The 25,592-nt window shown below is 43.2% G+C and overlaps 9 protein-coding genes across 9 annotated transcripts; 5 read left to right on the top strand and 4 right to left on the bottom strand.

The window, feature by feature from the left end:
• Nucleotides 1-2,732: 2,732 nt before the first annotated feature.
• Nucleotides 2,733-3,152, top strand: EAE97_006414 (uncharacterized protein; the record flags this gene model as incomplete). The annotated part of the gene is made up of 1 exon (XM_038876927.1): nucleotides 2,733-3,152. One exon carries the CDS (start codon nucleotides 2,733-2,735, stop codon nucleotides 3,150-3,152), a length of 420 nt encoding a protein of 139 aa, XP_038732634.1.
• Nucleotides 3,153-3,501: 349 nt separating this feature from the next.
• On the top strand, nucleotides 3,502-4,542 carry EAE97_006413 (uncharacterized protein; the record flags this gene model as incomplete). Its single annotated transcript, XM_038876926.1, has 1 exon — nucleotides 3,502-4,542. The coding sequence occupies one exon, from the start codon at nucleotides 3,502-3,504 to the stop codon at nucleotides 4,540-4,542; it is 1,041 nt and encodes a 346-aa protein (XP_038732633.1).
• Nucleotides 4,543-6,915: 2,373 nt separating this feature from the next.
• EAE97_006412 (uncharacterized protein) lies at nucleotides 6,916-8,549 on the top strand (the record flags this gene model as incomplete). Its single annotated transcript, XM_038876925.1, has 4 exons — nucleotides 6,916-6,948; nucleotides 7,069-7,091; nucleotides 7,170-7,628; nucleotides 7,679-8,549. The coding sequence occupies 4 exons, from the start codon at nucleotides 6,916-6,918 to the stop codon at nucleotides 8,547-8,549; spliced, it is 1,386 nt and encodes a 461-aa protein (XP_038732632.1).
• An 807-nt stretch (nucleotides 8,550-9,356) lies between these two features.
• On the bottom strand, nucleotides 9,357-11,388 carry EAE97_006411 (uncharacterized protein). The gene is made up of 2 exons (XM_038876924.1): nucleotides 10,245-11,388; nucleotides 9,357-10,190 (listed from the first exon to the last, which is right to left on the bottom strand). Exons 1-2 carry the CDS (start codon nucleotides 10,475-10,477, stop codon nucleotides 9,431-9,433), a joined length of 993 nt encoding a protein of 330 aa, XP_038732631.1. The 5' UTR covers nucleotides 10,478-11,388; the 3' UTR covers nucleotides 9,357-9,430.
• A 1,181-nt stretch (nucleotides 11,389-12,569) lies between these two features.
• EAE97_006410 (uncharacterized protein) lies at nucleotides 12,570-14,794 on the top strand. The gene is made up of 4 exons (XM_038876923.1): nucleotides 12,570-12,934; nucleotides 12,989-13,279; nucleotides 13,332-13,576; nucleotides 13,626-14,794. Exons 1-4 carry the CDS (start codon nucleotides 12,731-12,733, stop codon nucleotides 14,644-14,646), a joined length of 1,761 nt encoding a protein of 586 aa, XP_038732630.1. The 5' UTR covers nucleotides 12,570-12,730; the 3' UTR covers nucleotides 14,647-14,794.
• A 680-nt stretch (nucleotides 14,795-15,474) lies between these two features.
• EAE97_006409 (uncharacterized protein) lies at nucleotides 15,475-16,374 on the top strand (the record flags this gene model as incomplete). Its single annotated transcript, XM_038876922.1, has 1 exon — nucleotides 15,475-16,374. One exon carries the CDS (start codon nucleotides 15,475-15,477, stop codon nucleotides 16,372-16,374), a length of 900 nt encoding a protein of 299 aa, XP_038732629.1.
• A 1,957-nt stretch (nucleotides 16,375-18,331) lies between these two features.
• Nucleotides 18,332-21,082, bottom strand: EAE97_006408 (uncharacterized protein; the record flags this gene model as incomplete). Its single annotated transcript, XM_038876921.1, has 1 exon — nucleotides 18,332-21,082. The coding sequence occupies one exon, from the start codon at nucleotides 21,080-21,082 to the stop codon at nucleotides 18,332-18,334; it is 2,751 nt and encodes a 916-aa protein (XP_038732628.1).
• A 658-nt stretch (nucleotides 21,083-21,740) lies between these two features.
• On the bottom strand, nucleotides 21,741-23,138 carry EAE97_006407 (uncharacterized protein; the record flags this gene model as incomplete). The annotated part of the gene is made up of 1 exon (XM_038876920.1): nucleotides 21,741-23,138. The coding sequence occupies one exon, from the start codon at nucleotides 23,136-23,138 to the stop codon at nucleotides 21,741-21,743; it is 1,398 nt and encodes a 465-aa protein (XP_038732627.1).
• A 569-nt stretch (nucleotides 23,139-23,707) lies between these two features.
• Nucleotides 23,708-25,241, bottom strand: EAE97_006406 (uncharacterized protein; the record flags this gene model as incomplete). Its single annotated transcript, XM_038876919.1, has 6 exons — nucleotides 23,708-24,018; nucleotides 24,076-24,198; nucleotides 24,257-24,418; nucleotides 24,467-24,578; nucleotides 24,629-24,864; nucleotides 24,911-25,241. The coding sequence occupies 6 exons, from the start codon at nucleotides 25,239-25,241 to the stop codon at nucleotides 23,708-23,710; spliced, it is 1,275 nt and encodes a 424-aa protein (XP_038732626.1).
• Nucleotides 25,242-25,592: the final 351 nt, after the last annotated feature.

Raw genomic sequence — 25,592 nt, 5'->3', positions numbered from 1 at the left:
GTTGGCCTTGAGGTACTTCTTGAGTTGGATACGGCTGTGTTGATATTAGTATGAGATTCGAGTACGAGTAGCGGATATAAGACGCGTCGAGTATTGATTGTAGGGAATTGTGCGAAATATAAATAGGGAATCATACCTAGATCCATTGCGCTACGAAAAGAAGTTAGTATATGTATGAAACGTAGAAGTGGATGGAGGAATCAAAACATACCTCTTTCAAGTTGATGATAGCATCAATGATCATGTCTATTATGACGCGTCAGTAATTGACATATGGGAAAATGAAGCTCCACGTTCGATGCATAAGAAGCATGCGATCATAACCATGTATACATAATGTGTATGCGACGTGGTGTTGTGGATTCGGAAGCTATTCCTTACCTTGGTAACTGGCATGGTCGGATGGAGCAGCCTTTGCCTTTGGGGCAGCAACGGTAGTGGTGGCGGCCTTTGGTGGCATTTTGATTGATGTTGGTAAAAGGGATTTAAAAGTAAATTAACTGATTTGAAAGTTGAGATAATGAACAGGAAAGTCCAAAAGGTTATGATTTGAATTGATTGTACGTGGAAAGTTGTTAGTATGTTGAAAGGCAAAAGAGGTTCCGAAAGTTCGTGTTTGGGAAGCGGGGGGGGGGTTTGTTTATGTAGATGCGAGAAAAGGTCTTGGTGATCTTTCCACTGTTTTAAGGGAATTGTTATTACTAGTCCGAATTAAGCAGTTAATTATAAAAAATGCAAACGAAAGGCATTCTGAATTCTAATTTCACGGAAGCTGATTGGTTCAAAGGAGGGAAATGGATGCTTAGTTCAACTGTCTAATACCCCCTCAAAGCTTTCGCCTTGATCATGCGACCCCAACTCGACTTACTCGGTTTTTTTCGCACTTTTCCACATCCCCCTCTCAACTTTTGGGAATCTGCCACACTTTTCTTTCTCTTTTATCTGGGGAGAGGGGATGTTTTGTATTTCCTCTTGATACTGGTGAATCTTGATTTTTCAGCAAAACTATTTTGATCTTTCAATTCAGCGAATTGATGACAAGAGTACACAATGCTTTTGATAGATGATTGATATAAAATTCAAGTCGTCGAGTTTGATGAAGTTGACACATCTTACTATTTTTGCTATTAGACGGAAGGAACGCGTTTGATATTACAATATTTCATGTTATTAGTGATTTCATCAATTAAATAGTTACATCAATTATACCTTTGTTTCAAGATTTGAGTTGTGGTTGCGAGTGCATCAGATTGAATTTTGTGTCGAGATATTTGTTGTTTTTTGAAGCATCACGATCTTTTCTACGTATCTTCAATATCCGCCTGACAATCCACGAAATCACGTTCAATTGTTATAAATCTTATATGAGGGGATGCGTATTTGACATATCATCAAGTGTATATGAAAACAATGTTATTTTGACTCGTTGCTGCTTCAATTATGAGTATCAACGAAAGTTGGCCAATTTTTGACTCGCGATTATTTCAGATTGCGACCGAGACCCCAACTACAATTTTGAATAACTTCCTCGAATTTCTATCAATGCCAATGAAAACACACGCAAATCATTAATCATTTTCTTCCATTGTGAACCATATATAATCATCTTCATCTATCTGTTGGGCTTGCTATGCTAGGTTACGGAGTTTGGCAGGCATACGCAAGGCGACAGCCATAGCATGGAGCATAAGACGAAGAACACTCTCAATATCATTTCGAGATCTCAAGAATTTTTGAAGAGACTATCATTTTCACAATAATCCTCTCCAAAGACATTCCATAGCATTTGGAAATAGCGAGTACTCTGGTGCAACTTTGTCCGGGTGCTCTGAAAGAGTGCGACCGAAAAATGACCCAACTTGGCAAAATCAAAATAGGATTGTGCCACCAAAGTTTAACAGAATTCTAATACAACACAGCCTCAACTAATTTGAAATAAATTTCTATCTACAAGAATACCCATTATTTCTTTATCGATCTGAACAACTTCAATAATTTTTATCGCACTATGCGGTTGATTGAACTGGTGTGGTGTTCACCATGCCACATACCATTCAGCCAACTCATCGCCCAATTCCGACGCTACTCCGATCATGCCACTCCCGATATCAATTCCTAACCCAAAACTCTCGACTTTGTTCAGTGGCATCTATACTCGCATATGCATTTCCGGAAACTATTGTGTCGATGCCACGTGTATTGTTTCAACTTTTGTCAACCACAGATGTGTTCTCCTAAACTAACAACATCCATGGATATTTCGGCAATTGGACGAGTGAGGCTGATAATGTCGACCCTTTAATACTTCACCAATGTCGGCGGTAGGTAATGATGTGATTGACTTTATTTAAGTGCCATCTACTTTCACTGACATCGTCCTTTCGCACAATCTGGCCAGCGTGCAGATCGGCATGCGAATGGCTACGGCTGCTACCTAACTCCTTGGAGTTCGAGCTCTGATTGTCTGTGACATCAGTAAATGGCAACCAATTCTCTACTTCGATATTTACTTCGGTTTGGGAGGTAATTTACAAGTTTGCCACATAGGAATAGAAGAGCCTCTGAAAGTTGAGATTGGTGATGCCTACCTACTTCCTGGGAGGGGATGCATATCGAACTTGCTCTCAATGAACGCTTCTGTGGGATGCATCGTTCATATTCACTCTATTTGACGCACTGCGCCTGCGTTCCTGTTGTCAACCAACTGTGAATGAGATGTCAATTCTTATATCATGCTCCTATTGGTAGATATAAACCAAAGCGGCAGGGGTCAAAGCGCCATACCATGTGATTCGCTCCCTCCCTCTTGGCTTATGCCTCGTCATCAATGCAGGGGTCATTGGCAGAAGTTAGAGCCTAACAACGTTATTGCAGCAATCCGAAACGATGCAATGCACGGGATTTCTGAGCATGATATACATCGTAAGGCAACAGATCATTACCATATGGCAACAAATACGACGATCAATAAATACAACAGACGCTCTTCTCGCGTCGATGCTTCTATCTTTGCATTCACAAATATTTTGCTTCGCCATCCATCAGCCATTCCTTCTTCACTCGATGTCATCATGGAGAGAAGGGACGATGGCGTTGATATAGGATCGGCATCTCTTCATAAACAACCGCCAAGAACAATGGCATTAATTTAGACCATCAACACAATGAACGACAGTGCCATCTCTTCAGAATGCGACTTTGAACTATGAATACTTCATATTTTAAGATTGTTTTCCTCGGAATAGTGTAAACAGACAGCATGGGCTTCTTTTTGACTAAGGGATTTCCGAGCATGAACACCTTTCTGGCCCAATGCGCCTTACCATTGTAAAGTTGGAAGTTAATTTGAAATTTAGTAAGTTGCATGTGAAAGTTAAACTTTCGGGTCTGTCTACTGTTTCCCCTTCTTCTCTCTTCGCTACAATCCTATCCTCAACAGTATCGATTCAACAACACAACCATCAGTCTACAGCTGTAGCTTCTAGTAGCAACGCTCTCAAGATGGATCCTCCTCTTGCCCAGCAAAACCCGACTTTCGTCACAAACATCTTTCCACACCTTCGCAACCTTGATCTCATATGGAATAGTGAATGCCGTTATGTACGATTTAGAATTACCTGCGATACGTCCGATAGTGGTACAATCAGCATCATGGAAGGCCATCTAGTCAATCGCGCACTTGCAGAAAGAGTAGGATTTGAAAGAACGATGGAAAATATAGATACTGAATGCAGCTTAACAATGGCGAGCGTGATATTTGATGAATATGGTCAACTGCAACAAAAGTGGTTCTTTGGGACTCGTAAGGGCTCAGGCATTTGGGATGCTCGTATAAACATTGGTAATTTTCTTATGATTAATTTCGTGGAAGTTGAAGAGCAGTATCGTCGCAGAGGTTTTGCAAAGCACATGGTTTCTGCATTTCTATCTAGGATAAGAGGCTTCAGAATCGGCATCTCATACGTTTTCACATATGTAGGAGAACTGGACGGGGCAGCGAGAAGAGATGCGATTGCGTTTTGGAGAGCAATAGGTTTCAAAAGAATTGGACTGTCGCATGTATTTTGTTTTGCAATGTCAATGGACGACAAATCGAAGATGCCCGATGCGGAAATAGAGGAGGCAGAAAGAGATATATATGATTCTGAAGCTTCATATTCCACAGATTATGAGTTTTCTTCTCCAGCGAAAAGTGATGAAGATGAACAATTGCCCCAGCCGCATACACTTGGGGAATTGAACGAGCTTGACGAGCCCCAGCGGCCGCCCTCTGATGAAGATAATGCATTGGAACATTCCAACAGCCCAAGTCCAGCCATCGATGAAGGAACTCCAGTGGTGGAGCTGTTCAGCCCAAATGTCCAAAGTTCACACACTAGTGTCGAAGAGCCGAATATGAGCACAGAAAATTCGACAGGAAATTCTTGTCAGGGGGATGATAATGAAGATAGGGAGGATATATTCCACTCCTCGCCATCGGAGGATTCGAATTCTCGTTTCCGAGGCTGCTGCGGATTACCGTCATGGTTTAATGGAACATAGCGGGGTGGCAGGACTTGGGTACAGAATTTAGCATTAATCATCGACCTGTAAGGTTAGGACAGCGATCAAATTAAATACTCTTTCTACAAGTTCTGAGACATCGCTTGACTGGATTTCTGAGGGATGAATTGATAATTATTGAAGAATTTCGAATCAATTGGGGATCCGGGAGACATTTGTCTTCGGGAAGCATATATCTCGGAATAGAGGTTGAAACGTGATGTGATCACCAATAGGTTTGAGGATGGAATAAGATCTGTCGCGGAGTGAAGACAACGAAAAACTATAGGGATCGAATAGTTTCGATTGATGTTGGTAAACTGTGAAGAAAGCAAAGCTAAGCTAGGAGGAGAAGCTTTATTTACTCTTCTCCTTAGTCTCCTAATCACGTGATATACACATGCATCCTTTGCACGTGCACCCTGCTCACCAGGAACTCAATTTTGGCCACAGATTTATTAATCAACTTTTAGTATGATGCGATCTACATATACGGATTATGATTAGAAGCTCTAATAACTCACTCGATCTGAATACAGGAGCGATTTATATGGTCGTATTCAAAAACTGAGTGAAGAGAGACTAGCTCAGGAAATCCTCGACATAAAGACGACTCAATTTCTGCTCTTCAGGAAATCACAAGATAAGCCCATCAGTGGGTGTATGAAGTGATGGGGCATTGCAGCAGTGAGCTTGGAGATATCTCCTAACATTTTAATTTTTGTATTTTGGGAATTGTTACACTTATTCATTAGGGATCGAAGAATAGGAAGACAGATTCTGAGGTCGAATAATTGAGGGAGAAATTAGCTGGAAATTCTGAAAGTTTAGAAGTGTCCCGTCAATCCATGGACCTTGATATTGCTACTTATATTGATAGTAGAAAAAGCAATGTTCGAATCATGCTTGAGAATCTCTTTTTGTAGCTGAGCTGGTCGGTAGAGATTATATAACTTAATATTTGATTTCCGTATCGGAATGAAGGGAATCTTGTACAGAACGTTCTCTTAAACTAGGAATTGAGAGCACGAGGGGTTCAAGCAAGAAATCGATTCGAGCTTGTCCATCTTTTAACCGACCGGTATTCCTTAGTGCAGCATTCGAATTCCTCACAGAGTATCTGCTTGATAATTAAGAAAGCTAGCTTGACTCTCGCCCCATTGCAATTCTGTCTTGCATGCAGTGTTCTTAATATTACTATATAGATGAGGCATCTGTTCAGCACTTTATTGAAATGATACCAAACTAACCATTTGCATGATCCCGCCTTGGATCCTGCTGCATCCAATCTCCAGTACAAATCTTCTCAGCTTGATTCCTTAGACCTCACATCTCACACCGGTGCATCATGACTTCTAAAATCCTCGATATTGCTGCCACCGGCAATACTGGCAAGAGTGTCATCCGTCATCTCCTTAAGTTGCTTGAACACAGCAACACCAGCTGCAGCGTTCTTGGCTTGACGCGTTCTCTTTATAGCCCTGCCTCCAAGATGCTTGCTAAGCTGCCTCATGTTGAGATACAGGAGAAGGATTGGACCACTATTGACGCTGCATAGCTTCGAAGTCAGGATGTATCCCGGGTCTACATCGCCCGGCACAACTTGCCGCAGCAATTTGCTGAAGGGTCCGCTCTCCATGTCGCCTTGCTGCAAGCCGGTGTCGAGTACGTGGTTAGAGTATCAACCAATGTGGAGTACATTAGCCCAATTAGTCCTGTGTACTACGGTCGCTCTCACCGGGCCATCGAGAACTTATTGGGCTACATGGAGTTTGGATACCAATTCGACAAGCTGCGTCGTATCGCTAATGGATTACATGGTCTCAACCTAGACACAACAGGGGGCTATAACAGCCTACATATAACAATTCCAATTCACTGTACTGGATATAAGCATGAATATGATATTGAAAATCCATCATTGGTAGTGCGATACTGACTGCATATATGCGCTCAGGCGGCTCAGCACCTCTAAATCTAGGGTGTGCCCACTTTAAACCCTTCCACCCTTTTTATTGGTGATATTAAGGTTAAGCGATAGGATGTATTCCGTGTCTCTGCCGAATTAAGAATCACATGATCGAACATCACGACGGAGATATGCATCTACTGTCACCAGACTATCATCCTAACGTTACCCCCTTTGTTTGGAATCCTTATCTATAGTGTGTCGCTATCAACCTGTTCTTGCAGATGAGAACAGGTACCAAATGCGCAGTCGTGGCGGGGTACTGCTTCTGTCATGACGCGCAACGAGGCACAATGGGGCACAATAAATCAAATATTTCGAATAGTCTTCCATCACAAACCAATTCAACAATCCGCATTTCCCAGCAACTTTTTGCTTTGTTTTTATATCTCATATCCGACAACATGAACCTGCTATTTGCCTCGCTGGCAACCATCGTAAGCTTCTCCTGGTTCTTGAACTACGTATTTGGAGCAAAGCGCGATTCCAAATAACCACCATACATTGATCCAAAATTCCCAGTTATTGGACACGCTGTGGGACTACTTCGGGAGAAGTATGGATATTACATCGCACTTAGGTTTGCTTCTCACTTTATCATTTTCCTTTGGAAAGCGAAATCTTTCAGGCGTTTTGAACTAACGCGTTCGCGACCCAGTGAAAAGTACAAGTTGCGTATCTTTGGTCTTGCCATACCTGGTATGCCTGGTGGTCGAGTCTACATTATCAACTCACCCGAACTTGTTCTTGCTGTCCAAAGACAATCTAATCAGCTCTCATTCTGGCACGTCGAAGCAACTTTCACCGTGGGCATGGCGGGGTTGAGCCCGCATGCAGCGAAGATAGTCACACATAATGTGAGCGGTGAAGAAGAGGGAACGAGTTTTTTCAAGTCGGGCATGACGCTTCAACATCAAGAGATGCAACCGGGTGAACACCTGTTGAACATTACCAGGGATGGCACTCAGAAGCTCGCACGTACCGTTTCGAGACTAGAAGAAATAGCTAGAATTGATCTCAATCAATGGATTGTTGATACGATCATGGACTCCGTAACGGGTAGTTTCTATGGCCCTAGAAACCCATACAAAGACCCGGAAATATCAAAAGCGTTCAGGTAATTTATCAATGTAATAATATGGAAGATCAAATACTAAGTCATGACAGAGACTTTGAGGACAATGCTGTTGGACTCATTTCCTTTCCTCTGCCAAAAGTCACATGCCGAAAAGCGTACCAAGGTCGCGAAAAGATGGTCGATGCATTTCTCAAGTATTATGCGGATGAAGGTCCCAAAACGGCGTCTCAAATTGTCCAATCTCAGGACAGAGTTGCTACCACTTCTGGAATCTCACTCCTCGATAGAGCTCGTATTGACGCTGTTAGTGGGCACGCCATCTTAGCCAACACAACCCCCACGGCATTCTGGACTGTCTTCCATCTTCTCTCAGACCCCAAACTTGTGGAAGAGGTACGAAACGCAGTGGAACCGTTTGTTAAAACTTCAGAGAAAAACGGACATCTTTCTCGCGAGATGGATATCAGTAAGACCAGGGATGTGCCTATCATCAGATCTATTCTGCACGAATCGCTGCGACATTATGCGAATGGGACCGGGACACGAATCGTGCTTCAAGACACCATGCTTGACGATAAATATCTCTTGAAGAAAGATTCATTCATCTTTATGCCGAATCGAGCTTACCATTTTGATGAATCATCCTGGGGAACAGATGCTGACAATTTCGATGCTCATCGTTTTATGAAAAGTAAACCATATCAACCAGGTGCATTCCGAGGCTTTGGTGGCGGCATTAATCTATGTCCAGGAAGGTTTTATGCCATGAATGAGATATCGTTTCTATGCTCAATGCTAGTTTTGCGCTATGATGTCAAGCCGGTTGGTGAGGCATGGATTCATCCAGGAGCTGATATTAGCAACTTGTCCCTAATCATCAATCCTCCAATCAAGGAAGTACTGATGGACTTCAAACCCAGAGCGGGATGGGCTGGTGGCCATTGGTCTTTCACGCTTTAAATGTTACCTCAAGGGTGTATAGTAAGACACGAAGTACACAAATCTCCACCGACTGTGTGTGTGGTCTTTAAACTAGGAAAATATACTCATGTAGAATCAGAATCATTCTTTTAAGAACCATCAGGTAGTATTTGTAAGCCTGCTAGATCAAATCGTTACTCAAATCTGAGCAAGATAAGCGTATTTTTGTATTTAAATTTCGAACAGAACATGCCATAAAAAATGTGATCCAGCCAATACAAATGGACCACTGCTTTGTTGTGGCTTTTTATAGTCACTCTAAATCAACTAGATCGTGAAATTACCCTGCCTTGAGCTCGTGGCACCCCTGGCAAACCTTCAGACCCTGGTGAAATCCTCTTAGGGTTACCTACTTTCCACAGGGTTCTCTCCCTAGATTATTGGTGAATGAACATATAATCTTCTTTTGGGCGCTTCTTCAATGCTCCGTAGGGTTCAAATGTTTTTCCATCACTTGAGGTATAAGTAATATGAGATGTATGAACATGAACTACAGCACAAACTCACTGAACGGCAGTATGGTTTATAAACGGATACTAAATCAACTGAGATGAAATCATGACACTTGCTCCGTTTGATTGCTTGAATCATTTAATCTAGAGAAAGACTTCTTTCTGTTATGTTACTTGACATAGTGCTATCACCAAGATCAAGCTAATTCGCCGCACCTTTTTATGACTTCCTCGATGAAAATTCGAAGGTTCTCATTTTTTATTTCACAAGTTCTAATAAATCACTATATCGCAGCAGCGTAACTAATTGGTTTTTTATATTTTGTTATTATTCATTTTTTTTATGAGGACCAGCGCTCTTGAAATAATGTTAAAGAAAATGGGAAATAGTCGCTCAGAACTCACCTCTCAGTTTTGAAACTTCTTCATCAAGCTTTGTACCTTGGTACCGATTTTTCTACTGATCTTCATGGGTTTAGGAGCAGGAGTAGGAGCAGGAGTAGGAGCGGGAGGATCTTCGCCCGCTAATTCAAAAACCAACATTGGGCACTCGAACTGGGGCATGGATAACCAAGCATGAATTTTTACAACTCGTTTCGCACCTAAGCTCTCTACATGATCAGCAAGCATTCTAACGACCGGCCTTGCGTTGGTAGTTCCCATCAACATCGCAAATTCAGCACTTGCTGTGGAAATGTCGTTGCATGAGAAAGTAACCATGTTGTATTTGTTATCCGCAATTGAAAGTCCTTTGATTTTGAGTGCATCACAAATCGTTGTGTAGGTTCCAACGTTGGATATCGGGGCAATGATGACATACTTGAGTTTTTGCATCTGCAAAGGGTGCATGATTTCTACATCCCCCCCAGTTGGAGAAACATATGTATAGCATGCATCGCGCCACGCTTGAAATAAGAGCTCGCTATTCCAGAGACGGGGCGTATACATATCTGGATTGTCAAGATCTGCATCTGCCCACTGGTTCAGAGTGAAAAAAGTCCCAAACTTCGCAGATGCATAGATTTCGGCTACATTAGCAGACCAGAGATATTGATACTTTTCCTTGTTCGCCGGGTTCACAACTTCTTTGGAGGAGAGACTGTATCTCGACCAGTAGTTACCTTCATACTCAACTCCAAGCTCCGTGAGAACTGTTTCCATGCCATATCTAGAGAAGAAGTCAGAGATTCCCAGAGTGTGGCCTCCGTTGACGTTCACATACCGGATGTTCCAGTCGGGATATGCAACATCTTGGTGGGGAGTATTATTGATAGCGATTCTGTTAGCTTCAAGAACAGCGTGGCCGCGCTCGAGATACTCTATGGGTGTTAGAACTTCTGACTCGCCGGTAGTATAATTGTCGGGATCTTCATATGGATCGTATCTCTGTTTAAGTCGTTCGGGATCATTCAAAACATTGGCGAGATTCGCATCGTAATTGAAGGCTGCGGACATATTTGCGGAAAGTTATGCTTACCGTTGATTGATACTTGTAGTTTTCTTGACAAAGACGTATTCTGGAGTTTTCTTTGTGAAATGTAAGGAACTCGTGAGTAGATGAAGAATATGGTACTAATTGACAAGGGAAGGCGGCTTTATGTAGCCAAGATTGTACTGTTGTTCAATCCATATTTGGGCATCGTTTTGTATTTGTAACAAAGGCATTATACCTGCATCATGAAAGACGACAAAGAAGAACTGTATTTCGGAAGATGTGTGCCTGGCATTGTGTAGAAAACGAAAGTAAAAGTGGTTGGAGACAGTCAGAAATCTCGTCAAAACCAACAGTCTGGGATAGCAGAATCAATGGAAACTTCCAACACATCTGACAACAATTGAATATCTGAGGTTGTGAGAGACTTGACACCATGTGAGGTTTCCAATTGGAGTTAATACGAAGGATGCAAGTAGCTTCTTTCGAAGCCTCGTTCGAACGTTATATGACTGAGGGAGTGATGAAAGGGCACCTTTTTTTTCTGGCGAGGAAGAGATTCATGTCGATATGATTGGATAAGAAGGAGTATTTGTCGATCAATATAAAGTAAAATTGGGTACTGGCAGCATCCGCCACCATTCACATCCACCATTCAAATATCACCTGGGCAGTGGGCATGCCGTGATTCCTATAGAGTTTGGTGCCTGGCTAGAAGGTCATCTCCTCCTACCCTTGAGTTTATTCGTACACTGTGCTGTACTGTGTAGAATTTTCTAGGCAAATCGCGATCAGAGACATTTTCGTCAATTCAAGCCTTTCGTAAGACTCTTGTGTTTCCGTTGGACACGTGTGGCCGAGGAAACTCAAGAATATCTTTTCCACTGGGAGGCGTCGATAAGATACCGGAAAGTCGATAAGTTAGATAAGATTGTCAACTTACCTTGGTATATTGAATTATTTCGTAGTAATTTGTCGTACCTATCTCGCCAGTGAAACTTATTAGCCTGTTGGTGGCTGTCGGGCCAGAACCCCAATATTGGGTTAGCGCACCCAAGGCGTTTTTAGTTCTGATCTCTGCTGAATCTTCGAGCACGTTGTTATTTCCCCAACTTTCATTGGATATCCACAACTTCAGCCAAGAACATGTCAATTATTGCCAACAACCTTTGTTGAATCTTCGCATTACCAGCAAAAAAGCTTCACTGACACAAGATCCTTAGCCATTCAGTATCGGCTAAATGAAAGGCACGTACCTGTTATCTATGAGCCATGTCGCGTGCAATATTGCAGTAAAGGGATATTGATGTACAGGAAAGGTTTGTTTCGTGCCACGAGGATAGCAATGCTCCCCGCTGGTGATCCATTATACGAAGCTATAGACTGCAGCTTGCAGACTGCAGACTGCAGACTGCAGACCCCAGGAAAGCAATATATTCTGGAGGATTTCTAATTCTGGTTGATTCATCGCTCCACGTGTTTGCACCTTCCGAATTTGGAGCCCTTTGGATGTGAATTTGAAATGATTTTGGAGAGCATATCATCTTAAAGCGTGCAGGCATCAAAGTCTGAACTTTTGGAAACGATACTCGACCAATGAATTCAGCACATTCAGAAGCTGCGTGGTACATCTGGGGAAGTTGATTGGTTTCAACGAATCAACGGGCTTGGCGTCAACATAAGGTTGCAAATGGATCCTGCACTAAATTCGGACATCACCTAAAGGGTCCCGGGTCTCTTTGACTTCCCCGTCTGCCCGTCTGGACTCTAGAATTACCAAAAGGTCATCGGCCATTTACAGCCTTCAGAGGCTGAACTCTATTGCTTGAACAGATCGTCAACGGCGCCAAAAATCTCAAAAGTCAGACATCTACATGCTACACAATGGCAAAATCTGAAGCCACAAAACTGATTCTGCGCTTTGCTCGGGGTCGCCAGCCCGATAACCCCAAATGAGTGGTCTGGATATTTATTCACTGCTGAAAATCTAATCTTGGCGACCCGGGAACTGGGACTTTTACTAGAATCAGTCAATGTCATTTTGGGATGCCCAGACTTTGGACTCGGAGCTCCTTGCCTAATAGAATCCACCATGGATTTCACGTTAAAATTCAATTTTCTAAAGTAAGCAACAATTGGGATCCCACCTTGCAAGAAGGAATATAAGGATACCTCGTTCCCTTTTTGCCAAAGTCTCTTTCCCCTCAGTCAAGCACTCGCACCAAATCCTCACCTCAAACTTCGTTGCAAAGGTACTATTCCTTCAATTCGTCGCAATGGTTGCCCCTGCCCCTGCCGTACATACCACCGTAGGTGGAAATTCTGCCTTCCACAACTTCAACAATGACTTCGCTCATATTACAGACGCCAATGAGCGAAGACGTCTTGCTCTTGCCGAGATCGATAGAGCTCCATTCGGATGGTATCACGTCCGTGCCTGTGTTGTCGCAGGTATTGGTTTCTTTACCGATTCCTACGATGTAAGTATATGTAATCACGACACTGGAGAAAGACATCGCTGATGATTGTCGTAGATCTTCGCCATCAACTTGGTCACCTCTATGTTGGGTATAGCATTTTTCCAGAACAGTGTCTCAAAGGGCTCGATTCCAACAACCAGTGATACTGCTATCAAGGTTGCCACTTCCGGTGGAACTGTTATTGGTCAACTTGGTTTCGGATGGCTTGCAGATGTTGTCGGTCGTAAGAAGATGTATGGTCTTGAGTTGATGATTATCATCTTTGCTACTCTCGCTCAAGCCCTTTCTTCTCCGTCACACGCTGTCTCTATCGTCGGTCTATTCATCTTCTGGCGTGTATTGATGGTAAGCCAGCACCCGTTTTAGTTTCCTTGCTTCACATGCTTACATGTTTTAGGGTATCGGTATCGGTGGAGACTATCCTTTGTCAAGTGTTATCACTTCCGAATTCGCAACAACTAAATGGAGAGGAGCTATGATGAACGCGGTATTCGCCATGCAAGGTATTGGGCAATTTACTGCTGCCATCATTGCTTTGATTGTCACCGTAGGTTTCAAAGAGTCCCTCTTGACTGGATCGAAGGCCTCAACTTGCACTGGCGTTTGTCAACTTGCTGTTGACAAGATGTGGCGTGTTATCATGTAAGTTTATCTGCTTCTTTTGGCATGATAAAATGCTAATGGATACTAGCGGTTTCGGTGCCGTCCCAGGTTGCATTGCTCTCTACTATCGTTTGACCATTCCCGAAACACCTCGATACACCTTCGATGTTGCCCGTGATGTTGAACAAGCTACCGAGGATGTACAAGCCTACAAGCATGGAAAGAGCCATGGTGAACCAGATGAGATCACTCGCGCTACCACCAACAATCAAGCTGCTCAAGAACTCGAGATCCCCAAGGCCAGCTGGTCAGACTTTATCGCCCATTACAAGCAATGGAGATTCGGCAAGGTCCTCCTCGGTACAGCAGGTTCATGGTTTTTCCTTGATGTCGCCTACTATGGTCTCGGTCTCAACAACTCCGTCATTCTCTCCGCTATTGGATGGTCCGGTGGCCATAACATGTATGAAGTTTTCTACAAAACTGCCGTTGGTAACCTTATTCTCGTCTGTGCCGGTGCTATTCCTGGATACTGGGTCTCTGTCGCTACAATCGATACTCTCGGCCGTAAGCCGATCCAATTTATGGGCTTCGCCATTCTTACCATTCTCTTTATCATCATCGGATTCGCTTATAACAAACTTTCCGGTCATGCCCTTCTAGCCCTTTACGTCATCGCCCAATTCTTCTTCAACTTCGGTCCTAACTCTACCACTTTCATCGTACCAGGTGAATGTTTCCCTACACGCTACAGATCTACATCTCACGGTATCTCTGCTGCTTCCGGAAAGGTAGGAGCTATCATTGCACAAGTTGTTTTCGGACCACTTCGAACAAAAGGTGCCGCTCCAGGCGCTACTGGCGCTGCAGCCAGCCCATGGTTGAATCATGTTATGCAAATTTTCGCATTGTTCATGTTGTTGGGATTGTTTACCACTTTCCTCATTCCCGAGACCAAGAGAAAGACTCTCGAAGAGTTGGCGGGTGAAGTCCCAGGAACTCCTAATTATGACCCAGCTTTGGCTAGATACACTGCTGGAGCCCAGAAGAGTAGCCACTCGAGTCATGAGGGCATTGCGCATGAGACTCAACCTGAAAAGATCGTTTAAGTTTGTTTGGATATGGATTATGGATTATGGATATAAATAATATGATGTGATACCTAGGGTTTTTGATTGATTGTACGGTTTCAGGGGGTTTACATAGATAATATAAAAAGCACGATGGGTTGTTCTTCTAGTATTGTCTTTTTATGCACAAAATTGTCAGAAATAGTGAATTTTGATGAAAAAAACATTCAAACTTGACATGGTATACTAATTAAGTAGTTCGTGTAGCTTTCCCGCATGGCTTCACTAACAATATCAACCAATGTCTCTCGTACGCTACAACTCTTGACAAAGCGTACGAGGTGAACCCAACCTTTGTCTTGGCTTCTTGCTTGCCTGCGAAAATCGCCGGCATGTCATTCACGCCCTTAAGCTTCTTTTGTAATCACGTGTGCTGCAGCAACGGCTACCCCGCTTCGATTTTGGAGAACTTCAAAAGGCTATCTATATCCATCTGGACATTATACTGAAAATCATAATTTTCATTGAAGTAGATTGGAAATCAGAACGCGTAAGGTTACAAGAGTAGCTTTATCCGAACACGAACTCGGAGTTGAGTATCTTGCAAGGGGAAATATATGAGTCAGAATTGACATCTCAAGTGGGCACAGTCATAACGTGCTTCTACATCTCGCTCACCATAAGTACCTGGAATCTTGCGGTTCAAGGTCTTGTAATACAATCATTTTGTTATTTACTTGTTGAAACTCCTCATCTTGCTGAAGATCCTTACGGCTTTCACAAAGTATCAGAGCATATCGACGCTGCATTCCATTCAGCCCGATCGTTACGGCCTCTATCTCGAAGCAAAAGCCCGATCGCTTCAAAATGCATATTCCATTCACCAACCTCGATGTTTTCACTCATGCCCGTTATCTGGGCAACGCTCTTGCCGTCATCCGTCCCCAGTCACCCAGCACCCTTTCACAAGCCCAAAAATTGCAAATCGCCAAAGAATTCAATCTTTCCGAAGTCGTTTTTCTCCATCTCCCCGAGTCTTCAGACTCCAATCCAAAGGAACTGGTAGTCGATATTTTCACAACTTCCGCCGAGATTCCTTTTGCTGGACATCCTGCTATCGGAACCACATTTTTCGTACTCAATTATTTGGCACTGAAGAGTGTAGAGGCTTTAATCACTAAAGCGGGGAGAATTCCCATCGCGCTTGATGAGGATGGAAAAGTGGCTAGGGCGGAAATCCCACATAATGTACATGTACATGAGAAAACATATCCGTTCAAAAACTTTGAGACAGAAGAAGAAAAGCAATATCCTGTTGTTTCGATCGTTAACGGAATGGCGTTCGTGCTCGTGAATCTTCCTTCTCTGGAACATCTAGCGCGAGCGGCGGAAGCTAAAAATCTAAACCCCAGTTCGTATAATACGGAACATTTAGATGATGGGTGGAGAAATGGTTTGTGTGCGACTATGTATTATGTACATGTTGGGGAAGAACAGGGGAGAAAAAGATATCGAACGAGAATGTTCGAATTGGAAGAAGATTCTGGGACGGGAAGTGCTAGTTGTGCGTTGGCTTGCTATTTGACGAGGAAGGAGGAGGGAAAGGGAGCGAAGGAAATGAAGTTTAGGTTTGAGCAAGGAGTGGAGATGGGGAGGAGGAATGAAATTTTTGTAGATGTGAAGACGAAAGAAGATGGACAGGAAATCGAAAAGGTGGTATTGAGTGGAGAGGCGGTAAAGGTTATGGAGGGGACTTTGGAGATTTAAGAGACGGCTTGTATGTTTTTACCTAGGTCTGAGGATATGGGGGAGGGATATCGATATTCAACTCATCGCCTCATCCTCGCAAACTACCCCGCTTTGACGATTTGATTGGCCTGATTTTATTTTTGAGAGTTTTGTTGCACATCTCATTCCGAAAGTGAGATTATCTCAAACACTCAAGCGATCAACAATATGTACTAGTTACTTATTAGCTTTGCTATCAATGGTTGTCATTGGCTACCTATGAAGAGTGAATAAAACATACTTTTCAAACACTTCCCGCTCCACTTATCTATGCGAGGAAGAGCAATAACTATCCCTTCCATTTCTCTTTTACAAAACTCTATTCAATCATTGAATCTCAAAAATGATGCGGGGTGGAATCCCAGGGTGGAGTTGCCTCCCGTCTTCTAGGTTTATGTCAACACCAATTCAATCACAGCTACAGAGAACTTTACCCGAACATAGAATAGTATCGCACACATACAAACACGAGTTATCTTCTGTTGTCAAAAGTATATTTGTATTATTGATCCTTATTCATATCATAATCTATCAACATTACCAATCACCACCGGAACAAACACATAAGAGTGGAATATTCGAAAACGAAACTAGGAAGCATGATTCAATAACGTACCTACACAAGCACGATACTCTCTATCCACCCACAACCGACTCGCAACAGAAGAAGAAAGCAACCTCTAGGTTTCTCCCAACACCGACATTCTTGCATTCGCTCCATACTGAATCACGCTGTGCACTTTGTTCTAAAATATCCAATACGCATGGAGTGGTATATACTCCTGAAAATGCGAGAGTTCCCAAGAGGGGGTAAGATAAGATGATTCACTATACTCCTAACCCATATCGAGAGTCCATGCAGAAGCTCTGTATTAATCACCAATCCCCCATTCTATGTAATCGAATGCGGTACCTACCTATTATATAAACACCCCACTCATCCCCAAACCCATCCTCTCCACAAACAACCATAGATCAGCGGCGATGATCAACCATGGCAAGTCACTTGTCTTTTCGAAACCTAGACAGGGAAAATCACGGTCATCGAGCTGGATACTCCGATCTACCTTTCTACGGTATGAATCGTTAGTTCTAACGTCTAATAAGTATCATAACGACGAGATTGTGAATTTTTGATGGTGAAAATGTATTTTGATTGTCGATCATCTGTCGCGTTGTCATCTGATCTGTCAACCTTGATTAGGTACCAAGATGAGAAATCCTAGATTTCGGAGATCGATATCCCAAGTTTGAAATATATGTAATCTCATTAACTAGGTACGCAGTGGTGTCTCCGGACTGTGTAGCTTCCTTCGCTGTACCTTTCTACCCCATTCCCTGGGCGGTGTAAAGCTTTGAGTGTTCATCATGGTAATCTACTTGTCGAAGCTCGCTATCATATACCTCTCTATTGCTTGTATGAGTCTGCTCTCTTTGAAGCTAGGAGAAATATTCGGGCATAGAATTGCGGGATTATAATTTTCAGATGCAGTCAGATAGCCTGGTATGGGATATCTCCACGTAAACAGAACTTCTCTTCTGTCTTGAAATATAAATGTATATAAGCACTCACTAGATTCTCATCCGGCGGATATAGGTGAGAGATAGCTCCACGGATAATAGGCAGCAGGGAATGTAAGATCAAAGATTGTGTGCGGAAGCCATACGCTTGAAGATACAAATTTCGTACACGAAATGAATTGCGATGAAGATGGAAATAGAGGCGGACAATAGATATTGTTTTCATTGTCGTACCCTGGATTGCCGATGATAGACTTGTTGTTTCACTATCAAATAACCTTTTCGTGCTAGCAACATCTATCACTTGATCATTTTGCTACTCACTATACCTCGTCCGTATAGTACGAACGAAACTCGCAATTTTTTTTATCTCAAGTAACTGCCATTCAAAAAGTTAAATAAATGAGACCGCAATTTACACCATTTTACTTCCCCTCCTCTTAAATTTATGCCTCTCCCGGTCTTCAGCATCACTCAACTCTTCATTTCCTACATCCCCTTCAACCACTCCACCCTCCTCGAATTTCTCCTCAGTCTTCCTCTTCTTCCCAGCTGAGCTCTTCCTCCTTCCCAAAAGTACTTCCAGAGGCTTCTGCTTATACATCGGATCCTTATTCCTCGTCTGTCTCGTACTCCTTCTCGTCCCCGTCGCTCCCTCACTTCCAGCTTCTGATACTTCATCAGCTTGAACCTTCTTATTCTTAGCCTTCCTCTTTTTCCCCTTTGGATCAATATATTCATGATCGTCCTTCATCAAAATGTCCGGACTCTCCAATGGACTCTCTAGCGGTGTGATCGGAGGACTCTCAAGCTCTTCCTCTTCTGGTACTTTGGGTTTAGGTTTCAGTGCTCCGGGTGCAGCTTTTCTTCCTTTTCCTTTTGAGGGCCTTTCTCCCACCGCTGCGTTTAAAAGCCTCTCCCTCTCCAACCTCTCTTCCGCAATTCTCAATTTCTCCTCGATTCTCTCCTTTTCCGTAACCTCCTCTTTCGCATTATCCTCAACGATCTTGATTTTCCTCTCAAGTTCCTCTTTCATATCCTTGTATGCACGATCTGCAAATCCGAGCTTCAGCTTAAGTTCTTCTACTTCTTCAAGCGTGTTATAGAGATCTGTCTTTGCGACTTTGAGCTCCTCCGATGCAGATTCTTCTTCCTCTGAGAGAATATTACTTGAGTCTGAGAGAGTGCGATGTGAGGATGCACTTTGAGGGCTTTCGGAGGGCGCAGTAGCAGCTATACTTGGACCCGAGCCGCTACCGACTGCGTCCCTCTCAGTGAGTTGGCTTTGCAATCTTGCGACTTCATTTTCTAATTGGGCGATGACACCATGCGCTCCATTTAATCTTCCCTGTAATGTCTCTGCTTCCTCGACCAAACCAGCTGCATGCCTATCTGCGCCCATAACTTCCTTATCAAACTTCTGCTTCCAGACATCCTCATGTTCATCTGAAAGTGCCTTTCCCCTCTCGTACAGCTGCACAAAATGATTCCCCCTTTCATATGCCATTTTAAGATCCTTTTGCAATTTTTTAATTTCATCATTTTCCTCCCGAGCTTTCTTCTCTTTTTCGTATAAGCCTTTGAAAACATTTTTCTGCTCATATGAGTTTTTGAGAGTCCTATTCAACTCTTCTATTTCATCTTCAAACCGACCCGTCATTTCGTCTATCTCCTGCTCCTTATCCGCGACTATCTTGTTGGCTCTTTCAAGGTCCTGTTCGAGTGCCAGATTAGTGGCATTAAGAAATTGAGTATGACCAACTGCTTCATCTCTATCTGCTTCCCCTCTTTCGAGCTCTTCGATTCGGGCTCTAGCTTCTTTGATCTCGGCGCTGAGCTGATATTCTTTAAGAGTACGTGGATGCTCCGAGTGAGAAGGTAATTGGGTAGCAAATGCAATGAGCTGACGAATCCATTCTGCGCCTGCTAATTGTTGTCCTTCTTCAGCTAAATGATACAATGCAGAAATTTCACGAGGTACATCCAAAACAAAATCATTTATTTCATTTGCCCATTTTCTCCAAGTACTTTCTTCAACGGATAAAGCGACTGGTCGATTAAAAACTAGGTCAATCAATTCTTTGACCCAAGTTACACCTGGGAATTGTTGGAGTGGACTCTCTGGCCCCGGGTCTACATCTGGTAGTGCGCCCCCAGGTCGATACAAATTTGCTGCAGCTAGATGGAAGAGACCTTCTACTGCTTGGGGCTTGGCTTGAATGTGATTCCATAGCCTCTCCGACCATTGCCTCCAGACAGCATCTCCGAGGATCTCCGGTCCTGATGAGTGTACCGATTCTTGATCGCCTACATCTGACATTTCTACATCAGACGATTTCTGAGCCTCTGCAGCAGCCAACGTATCCTCCAGGGTTCTTATTGTTAGCGATAACTCCGCAGCGCGATTCTCTAACGTCGTTCGATCTTCTTCCCACGCAATCTTCTCTTCTTGTAGTCGTGAAACTTCTCGCTTTGACGCCTCCACGCGGTAAGAATCCTCAATCTCCCTTACTCCCCGTAATCGTTCAATCTCCTTGTTGGCTTCCTGCAAAGCAACCGAACTATCTTGTAGATTTGACCACTCTTCATTTTGCTTCCTTGATCTTTCAACATCGTCCATTGAAGCGTTCCAATTAAGCTTTAGCTCTTCGGCCCACACTCCCAACCTACGAGCCTCGTGATCAAACTCATCCCTCTCTTTCTTTGCATGCGCTAATTGTCTGACAAGTTCCACAACATCGGGAGGTTGAGGATCATTCGCCAGTTCGAGCGCAACATGTGCACTTTCTAATCGGTCCCTATATCCATTCTGTCCAAATGTTTTTTCATACAAATCGTCGTATTGATGCTGTAGCTCAGTTCTCTCTCGCTGCGCCCTGTGAATTTCGTAAGACTGCGCAGCTTCGGCTTCGGCGGCAGCGCTTTCGAGAGATAGCACTCGCTCAAGATATTTATTTTTTTGCATAACAAATATCTCAGCTAGGTTTGTGCCATTCACATCGAAGCGAGGCAGTACTTGTTCCTCAAGCTCACTGACATATCGTCTTAGGTCATCCCTCTCTTGAACAACTGTCTTGTACGATTGGCGGACTTCTTCACGGGAATCATCATGATCTGGTTGTTCGGAATGTCTTCTCTCAAATCTTGCGGTGTTTCCTGGCTCCATGATTCCGGCATCGCAATTGTATAAATGTTGAAAAGAAACCAAATACCTCGAAGCTGTAGATCTCACTATTGGAGAACAAAGAAGTGGTTGAGTTTGAAAATATACACTAGTCGCCAATTGTTGCCGTCTTATTGCGCCCGAACAAAGAGGAAAAGAAACACAAAGTTACCACTTTTGCACGTTTTTGGCATAGGGTCATTGTACTGATGCACAGTGGCATCCACATGAGAGAAATAATCACCTAGCAACAGCAGTTCTGGGAGAAGAATGCCCATCGTTGGTGTATCAGAACTATGGACTAGTTCAATATTCTTGTTCATATGGATGATACCTTTTTCTTGTGCTGGGACGATCTTCTGCCGGTCATCGTCTATACTCCAACCCTATACCTTTTCGGTCCTTTATGAGATATAAATTTTCGAAAAGAATACCCGAGTTCAAAATCACAATCCCATGTCTCTCTAGTTTTGAATTGGGATTTTACAGTGGCATAGATGTCCATAATTCAGCGTAAATCATGGTCTCGATTAACCTGGGCGTTTTTGAAATCTTATTAAATACTAGCGCTAGATGAGTAACGTTAATTCCGATAGAATTCAAGATTGGTGCATCTCATCGTGGGGATGTCAATTCATTACTTTAATGTTGGAACGAGATTTCATTCCTGTGGTCTTTTTTCAGGCGCCGTCTTGTAAAACTTACTTGACTTGCTGGCCTTGAAGAATGTGGTATCAATCTGTGTCATCAAGCGATTCCATAAAGTTTTGGTTTCTGTGTGCTCATTGGCGCCATGAGATAATTGATCCGACTTTACACCCATCAAGGGAAATTCCGGAGATTGAGTGACAGTTGTACGAACTTTGCTATAACTGAAAATCGTATGAACTAAAACACACCGCGTGATCATACCAAGGTCAATCCCATCCGGATGTGCTATGTTGATTGAATCCACAACTTCTTGTGCTTGAGTTCGACTGAGACCTCGAGCGAGTACGGCTCTCGCTTCCCAAATAGCGTCAGGGGCAAAGTTATAATGCGGAAGATCGTCCTCTAATACCTGACGGAAAGTTTGACGAATGGCTAAGATTTCCGGGATGTCCTCTATTTGCCAGTAAACTTCCCAGTAGCGCCCCAAGCGTGTCATGGCAGGCTTCACTCGTCCCATGTTGAAAGGAGACCTCCAAAATTGTAGAAATCGCATGAAGACTTGGTATTGCCTCCAATTTTGCACTGGCAGACCCTTTATAACTGCAACGTTGGCCCGACCATTGTTCATGCTTGGAGTATATTGAGAGAATTTAGCCACCGTTCTGTCTAACTCTTTTGTGACCTTTTCATCTAGATGTAGACAAATGGTGATAGTTTGATCGATTCTGCGTGGCATCTCCATATCTTGACTGGCCGTCGTGCCGGTTTTGGTTGTCTCGTGTCCTTGGTAGCCGCTGGCCTTTTCGGCAGCCGCTTTCTGAAGTTCCCCAATAGAATCTTTATTGCGTGGCAGACTGTTTTCGAAATCCTGGACTTGTTCCTCACCTATGGCGTTAACTTCGGACACAATCTGTGAGGAAGTAGAATTAGGTTTTGTTTCCAATGTAGTGATCGGCTGCGTCGCGGCATTATAGGGTGAAGGTTCTTTGAATGCCGTATAGCCATCACCCTCAAGTCGATTTAAGAACTTCGTGAACATTTCAAGGTGTGCGTCGGGCTCCTGCGGTATGCCACCGCTAGTATCCTCCATCCTCTTCTCAGTTACTATATCGGGACTCGAATCCTTGACTACTCGGTAGATTTCCATGTTCGTATCGGTTTCCGCAGTCTTCTGAGGATGCGACGCATGAGCGGAATCAGAGTTGTCCAGACTCTGAGCATGGTTTTTGATTCTAGGTGGCTCAGCTCTTATTGGCGATTCATCGCTGGACATTGCTTTGCAGGTCTGTGAGAACTTTCTGGTCATGCCTCGACGTAAGGAATTTGACACCTTGTTAGGACGAAAGTGTCTGGCAGACAGGGCAGATGGAACGACACATCTCGGCATATAAGCTGTGCGTAGCCACATGTTCAACAAGTAAGAATGGAGAAATCCACCCAAGTTCTTCGCCGCAGATGAGTCCAAAGACTTTGTGAGCTTAATGGGTAAATCAAAGCTTTCACCTGATGATCTGATACTACAAAAGAAAAGATTGACTACACAAATGTTATGATATGAACATATTGACTGACGTTTGTTGAGTATATCGTACACCTTACGATATAATCAAAATTCGTTGGACTTGTAATTGTTTGGGTCTGTACTAGATCTGACCTCGGGATAGTCAATTGATTATTTTTGCAAGGAGCTCTCAGCCACAGATACGTCAGATGACAACAGCCAATGAGATCAATTGTACGGTCAGCAGCCATCATGAATCTTTGCGCCTTAGGCATCAAGATACCCATTGCACGAGACCGCGTGGTATGTACTTTTTCAGACCATTCAATCAAAACGGAATCACAGTAAGGCACAAAATTTGTCAGAAATATTCTTAATTCTTATATCACGCCGCCCGTACCATACTTTCCTTCCCCAATCAAGGACAATGAAATTCTGTTCCCCGTTGTTCAGGTCGCAACTGGAAGTTTCGACTTTCATGTCATGTTGATCAACAAAGATCTTACTCCAGCATATGCCTCGATGACACTGGGTGTGATTTGGGTAGCGGGTAGAACGAAACCATAAGTTCCAGTATCTCTCAGTTCAGTGGTGAAAGAGAAATCAGCACCAACGGTTGCATCATGATAATCTACGCTGTTTCCAGTGGCTGCATAAATGGTGGAACAAATAGGACCATATGTGAAAACGGTTCCATAAACAGCTTTCACGGCAGCAACATAACCTGCTGCAAGAGATTGGTGCTTGGCATTGTTCTCTGGTAATGCAGTGCAAGAGTATCCGTAGGCTGTAAATATTAAGTTAGAACCTTTGTACAATTTTCTTTGAAGTTGATTCGACTTACGAGACATCATGAGTTGAGAGTACGAGTGGAAATCAATGAAAAGTTTTAAACCTTGTGCTGCCTTGATCTTGTTTGAGTATGCAGCAAGTGCTTTAGTTTCTTGGGCATCAGCTGCAGCAACTCCTGTATTATATTTAGCACATTTTTGTCAGGTAACCTGGGGCCAATTGACAGTACATACCCCTATAATCTTCATCGCAAGGGTTCGTGGAAGCTCCACCAGCAGTTGACCACTTGTACGCCCAATTTCGATTGATATCTCTACCATAACAAGTTGAAGAGGATGGTGGTGTCTGACGATTCTTACGCCACAATCGGTTGGTACTTTGTGTGTACAAGAAGCCTAAGGTCGAAATTAGCTATGCCAGAAAAGCAACTCTATCGAACTTACCATCAGGATTTACAACTGGGAAAATATAATAGTCATATTTGTCAACAAATCCCTTGATCTCCGTGTTGCTGGCATAATTTGAGAGAAGGTTGTACGCCACATATTCAACAGTCTATAAATGTTAGTGCTGCCACATTGTTGAGATTTTGAAAATTGACTTACCAAAGTTGTGATCCACTCTCTAGCATGCACAGTACCGTGGAAAAGCACGGCTGGCTTAACTCCCTTGCCGGAACTACCATAAATATGAATCCCAGTAATAGGATTGCCTTGAATTGAAGTTCCAGCAGTCACGATCTCAGCATTTGATGGATGTGCAGTGACAAGATCTTTAAGGAATTGTATGTGGTCCGCATATGCATGGTATGCTGTGAACCACGTAGCATTTGGTGCAAGGGCTAATATCTGTTAATTACAGCTCTAGACAACAGAAATGGCACTTACCAGCCTCTATGGAATATGTATCAGCGTGTTCCTCTTCCGCAATAGATTCTCCAAGGTTGTTGTGCATGACCTGTTTTGAGAAATCTTCAGTAATTCTCAAGAAGTTGTCGATCTGCTCGGGTGGTACAACCACGTCAGCTGTTCCAAGTTTGGCAGATTTTTTCCATGTTTGAAGATTCAACGAAGAGACGATGTCATCGATCTTCTCGATATTATTCTTTTGAGCTTTGAGGCGGAAAACTTTGTAGCCATCATAGTTGACCTTTTCTGCAATAGCTAAACCTGCTGCAGCTGCTGCAGTAGCAAGAGTAAATATTTGGGAAAGCTTCATCTTTGCTGAAGTTGATGAATACAATTAGCTAGGTACTACGAGAGGGAGAATGCTGTTTGATATAGATTTCTGTATTGGCAAATTGCGGCTACCAACGGAAACTTTTTTGAAGGAGTTCCTGAACAAGAAGCTCATAACTTCGTCAACAGCACTCATCAAAAGTTACACATATTGAAGATACACATTAAACAAATCATAAGATCAGACTGAAGAAAAATCTGTAGTGACCGGCCTCGGTAGATCCAAATAGGAAGCTGCGATACTTTGCCGAGCATGTTATCTCTCGTGCCAAGGAGGCCAAGGCGTTAAAATAAGGTTAAAATGACTTTGCCTTCCGCATTGTGCGGGGAA

This window comes from Botrytis byssoidea (assembly GCF_014898295.1).
Source record: "Botrytis byssoidea strain MUCL 94 chromosome Unknown BBYS_011, whole genome shotgun sequence".
NCBI classification, from domain to species: domain Eukaryota; kingdom Fungi; phylum Ascomycota; class Leotiomycetes; order Helotiales; family Sclerotiniaceae; genus Botrytis; species Botrytis byssoidea.
This window is presented reverse-complemented; position numbering and strand designations above follow the sequence as displayed.